General features: G+C 48.8%; 1 protein-coding gene across 1 annotated transcript in view; it reads right to left on the bottom strand.

Moving 5' to 3' along the window:
- Positions 1-583: 583 nt before the first annotated feature.
- The window catches only part of LOC109531873 (leucine-rich repeats and immunoglobulin-like domains protein 3), a 5095-nt gene continuing 362 nt past the window's right edge, over positions 584-5316 (bottom strand). The window contains exons 2-12 of the mRNA XM_019896406.1: positions 4741-4821; positions 4568-4639; positions 4132-4203; positions 3783-3946; positions 3137-3472; positions 2744-3025; positions 2179-2655; positions 1902-2060; positions 1683-1823; positions 1344-1598; positions 584-1273 (exon numbers count right to left, since the gene is read on the bottom strand). Coding sequence (XP_019751965.1) covers positions 1041-1273; positions 1344-1598; positions 1683-1823; positions 1902-2060; positions 2179-2655; positions 2744-3025; positions 3137-3472; positions 3783-3946; positions 4132-4203; positions 4568-4639; positions 4741-4781 — 2232 coding nt within the window. The 5' untranslated portion in view covers positions 4782-4821 and the 3' untranslated portion in view covers positions 584-1040. The remainder of the gene's footprint in view (positions 1274-1343; positions 1599-1682; positions 1824-1901; positions 2061-2178; positions 2656-2743; positions 3026-3136; positions 3473-3782; positions 3947-4131; positions 4204-4567; positions 4640-4740; positions 4822-5316) is intronic.

Raw genomic sequence — 5316 nt, 5'->3', positions numbered from 1 at the left:
GTGCACAGGTGTCAAAGTCAAGGCCCGGGGGCCAGATCCGGCCCGCCGCATCACTTTATGATAATCCTGACCACTGCTAAAACCAGTACCGTAAATGTTAAATGGTCACGTGTAATAAATAACGTTGACATTTTGTAAGCCTCGTTCCACTTATCCCAATAATAATTGAGCGACAACAAACAAATGGTTGATTTCAAGACGAGTCATCCATCCGTTTGTTGTGTACACGTAATAATACATTTATTCGGTTTCACTTTTGTAACGGCCCTCCGAAGGAAGACGTAACTCCAAAGTGGCTCGCGAAAAAAAATGAGTTTGACGCCCCTGGTTTAATGAGTAAAGATTGTAGTAACTGGGAGTGGGATATTCGATATTTTTTTTAGTGGTTATTAAGAACAGAAGCTGGAAATTCACCCAAAAAAATCATCACCACTTCAACTTATGATTTTTTTTTTAAAAAAACATTTGTATTCAACCGAATTTCCGAACATTTAGCCTACTGCAGGAAAAATGGCAAACGATGTCTCCCAAAACCCAGCAAGCAACGCCAAGAAATGCAATTCAGTGAATGTCCCAGCACACATTCAGATATTTTTTTATTTTGTTTACATATGTGCAAAATATAGCTTCATTGAAAGCAAAAAAAAAAAAAAAAAAAATTGGTATAACTGAACTAGCAGGGCTGCAACATTCCCATACATGACATGTTAAGCAAGAAAAAAAAATATTGTAATCTGTTTATATACAATTTACAAAATATAAAATATTTGTATAAAACGTTTATATTCATCTATTTTATTCAACGGAAGCTGTTTACAAAAAGCACAAGCTTTCGTAAATAGGCTTGTACTTTTTTGTCGCAATGTCCTTCTTTTACATTCACTTGTTGCACATTTCAGGAAGGAGTCTTTCATTCCAAAGGTATCGACTCGGAAGCAAAGAAGTATTATTTAAAAAAAAAAAAAAACAAAAAAAACATTAAAAAAATGGTCATCTCTTAGTGAAAAAAAAAAGGAGGAAAAGGTCTTTTAGTCACTCAGCTAACAGCGCGTTCCGACATCAGTCCTGTCGCTGTCAAACGGCTGTTCGTAAACGCTGCGGCTCTGCTCCGATTCCGAGTCCTTGTTGCAGTCGTCCTCCTCGCCGGCCGAATCCGCGTCGGCGGCGGTGTAAGGGTTTTCGTGGAGGCTATTCCCATGACACGTTGCCGGGGGTAGGCCAAATCCCGAGTGCGAGTCCTGTTGAGGCCTCCAGGGGGACTTCCCGAACGTTCCTAGACGAGAAAAATGAATGCCGGGTTAGGACACCTCGAGTAAGGTCTCGTTTTTCAGCTTTAGACTTACCCATGAAGCTGTTGTAAGGAGGGGGGCACTCATGAGGTCGGCCATAGTTGGCCGCTTCCGCCTCCTCCATGGATGGCCGGCGGCCAATCTGCTGATGAGAGGGCCCAAGATGGAGGCTGGCATTGGGGAGCTGCATCAGGATCGTCGAAGAGCATAGGTCAAAGGGCTCCGAGAGGAGGTAGTCCCGTCTTTTGGACCTGTTCAGGCTTCCGCCGTAGGACTCGGCGCAAACTGGTCTTAAATCAACGGAACACCCTGCCCAAGAAGAAAAAAAGAGTGACGAATCCAACCGAATACATAATCGTGGCGCCGATTATGGAATTGAAAAACCCCGCATACCTGTGTGGACCTCGGACAGATCCGTGGGGTACAGGTCTCGGCGAAGCAGTGTGCTTATTGGACCTTGGTAATGGCAAAGAAGAGGGTCAATGGACGCCGCTTCCATCTCGGCTTCACTTCCTGTATCCAGCTGACAAAGACCTGGACGGAAGACAGTCGCGTCAGGGACAGAGGGGAGACTTGAGCCTCTTTGGGGTTTCAAGTAAAAAGGTCCTGTACCATTCATGTCTTTGGGCTGCAGATAGAAGCCGCTAATGGATGACGCCATGTACTGGTGGCTGCTCCCGCTCTCAGACGGGATGTAGCCGTCCTGGCGGTCCGCAAGGGTGCCTTGAGAGGAGAGGTAGCTTGGGATGTCTGCTGGCAGGTTGGTCTCATCTGCGGCACAATTCAAGACATTTTGGTCACCGGTAGGTGTCTGATCCGGGAGTCAATGTATTTGTTTTTAGCGATCGTCGATTCGATTGCGTTGAGAGGAAGGGATCGCGGCACTCACCCGTGTTGGTGACACTGCAGTCCTCGTTCCGCCGGCGGGTGTGGTAGATGATCACCACCCAAACGAGCGAGGTGCCAACTACGCAGCACACCACGGCGATGATGACGATGCCCACCGTGGTCCAGCCGTCATCTTCCGAGCCCGCCCCGCCAATGATCCCGACACCGATGCCCCCTTGCACTCCAGAGTCACAGTTGGGGTTCGGTATGACCGACAGCCTGATGTTCCCCCTTTCGGTGCCCAGAGCGTTGGACATCTCGCAGGTGTACTTCCCGACGTCGGCCTCGGCGGCGTCGACGATGATGAGGAGCTGATTGGCGGCGGCGAAGAAATGGCGCTCCGTCACCACCAAGGGGCTGTCGTCCTTGGTCCAGTTTAATCTCGGCGCGGGGCTGCCGCCGGCTATGCATTGGAGGACGGCGGTTTCACCCTTGGCTACCGTGCGATCCATGAGCGGCCGCAGGAAAGAAGGCGTTTCTATCAAAAAAAGGGATGGAAAATAAACGTGATGACGATGGACGATTTCAAAATGTCAATGCCCCCCCACCCCGCCCCATGTCCTCACCTAAGACCGTTAGCGTAGCATTAGCCGAAATGGCCCCGGCGATGTTCTGAGCGGTGCAGCTGTACACCCCGATGTCCTCCGTTGTGACGTCCACGATGAAGAACACGTCGTCCTCCGGCATCACGTGCATCCGGCGTTCGCGGGCGGCGGGGAAGTCGGTTCCCCCGTCCTTCTGCCAGGCGATCTGAGGCGACGGGTGACCCACCGCCGCGCATTCGAGCCTGGCCGTCGCTCCGGCGCGGATGCTCAGGTCCATCGGCATTTTAGTGAAGGAAGGCAGCACTGGCAAACAGAAGTTGATTTGAAATCAAGATTCTTGGCGTGCTTTGGATTGACACGTTTTGGATTCTGAGCAAGCGGTAGTTTTCGGCCTGGCTGAGGTTCGTAACTTACTATTAACAGTGAGTCTGGCCTTAGTGGAGTACGAGGATCCAAAGTGGTTGGAGATGACGCACTGGTATTTCCCCTCGCTGGAGAATTGCACGTCGCTCAGCTGCAGGGTGGTTGTATACTCCGTCACCTCTGTCTCGCCACCGGAACCTCCCTGCACTCTCAAGTGGGCCTGGTTGTGGATCTCGGCGTCGTTGAGGACCTCGTTGTCTTTCTTCCAAGCGAACGTCATCGGCGAGTCGCTGGAGCTCGCCGCCGAGCACACGAAGGTCACGTTAGCTCCTTTCAAAGCCGACCGGGTTTCCGGCTGAATGGTGATCTGGGGCTTTGGGAAATCATCTGCGGGGAGGAACGAGAGGGATTTCATTTGCTGTATTAACACTCGGGGTTTTTTTATACGAAGCCGGAGGCAAATGAGGCTCTCTTTGGGAGAAAACGGTAATCGGCAAAGCGGAAAGGTTAGTACATTTCCATCAGGTTGCCTTCACGGCACTCATTTGCTCACGCAGGAGTCAGGGGAAAATCTTGAGCAATGTGGGTCAGTTCATAAATGGAAAAAGGGGGCGGGGGAGGGGCTGTATAAATGGCTGTTTTTGAGGCGTGACGGCGTGTGGGCAAGGTTGCTCTCCAGTGTAAACGCCTCGCTCACCGCACACGAACTCCTCGGGGCCGACGGCGAACACGCTCCTGCCCTTCAGCATCTGCGGGTGGGCGCAGCTGGCATTCACGCAGGGGAGGAAGGTTTGCTCTGCCACCCAGACTGGAAGCCACTTGAGCTGGCAGTCGCACAGCAAGCTGGAGGTGTTGAGGCGCCTGCCGGAAGGGGCGGGGGGGAGAAAAATCCAGAAACATTTCATATGTGTGGAATTAAATGCCAACGGCTGGCGACCGATGATTTGATGTCATATGTGTGGAATTAAATGCCAACGGCTGGCGATCGATGATTTGATGTTTCTTAAATGGGGAAACGGGAAAACAAAAAAAAAAACGAAACGTACAGTTCTTGTAGATTCTTCATCTGGGAGAAAGCGTTTGCTTGGATGGACATGATGGCGTTGTTGCTTAAGTCTCTGTCGAGCAAAAAGCACAAATGTTTTGGTTAGAAACCCAAAGGTGTACCCCCCCCCCTAAAAAAAAATATATATATATATTGAGGGGAAAAGAATAGCCATGACTGCAACTTAAACTTCAAATAAAATCTGGAGTCCAGAGCCATAAAACTCGGCAAGCAGTGTGCAGTGTTAATCAACTTTTGGCTGCTCGGAGCGATGGCTGCCAAAAAATAAAAAATAAAATAAAACCCTCAAACGAACACAGCTGTTTTTTTTTTTGTTTTTTTTTGTATGGACCCGCACAATGCTGATCAATACAGGATAGCAACCTTGACTTCATTTTCTCAGTCAAGGATTTGGTAACAATACCAAGTTGACTCACAGGTTCTGTAATGCATCAAGGCCAGAGAAGGACTTCTTGGTTACGGAGCGGATTCGGTTTCCTTGCAGAAATCTATGCGCCCAAAAAAAAAAAAAAAAAAAATTGAAATTCTTATCCTGTTCACATTTCAATACCAAAGTTAAACAATCATGATGAAGTGATTCCAAACTTACATTTTCTTCAGTTTGTCCAGCGCCGAAAAGGGCCCGTTCATGTCTTCTATGGTCCAGGAGATTTCATTATTTTGGAGATCCCTTTTCAGTAGACATTAAAAAAACAAAAAAAAAACAAAAAAAAAAACACATTGTTCAAAAAGAAAAATCCAAATAATGTCTGACATGTGCGCTTTAGTGCGCAGAGGTTACCCCGAAGCAAATGTGCGTGTCCGCCGAGCCGCACACCTGCCCTGTGGTGACCTTAGCAGTGCAGCTCACATTTGGTTCCAGTTAAAAAAAACAAAAAAAACCCGCAAGCAGGCGAAATGTTAAGAAGTCCCTCTGTGGGAAAGATGGCGGTGGGGGTGTTGGGGGGGATGTGGGATTGAGTGGAGGAAAAAGGAGGGGTGTGAGGGTGTGCTGAGGCCAAGGGGGTGCGCCCGTTGTCGTTTTTTTTTTTTTTAATGTATATGGAGAGACCTCAACACGATAATCTTGTTCACATCCACAAAACAAATCAGGCAGGATATTTCCACTCAGGGAGAGGATTGATGGTGGCAGATCGGGAAAAGTGGACAGTCGGGGAGGGGGGGG

This window comes from Hippocampus comes, unplaced genomic scaffold (genome assembly GCF_001891065.2).
Source record: "Hippocampus comes isolate QL1 unplaced genomic scaffold, H_comes_QL1_v1.1 scaffold196, whole genome shotgun sequence".
Taxonomy (NCBI): Eukaryota; Metazoa; Chordata; class Actinopteri; order Syngnathiformes; family Syngnathidae; genus Hippocampus; species Hippocampus comes.
Note: the sequence above shows the minus strand (reverse complement) of the source record. Positions and strands in the feature narration are given on the sequence as shown.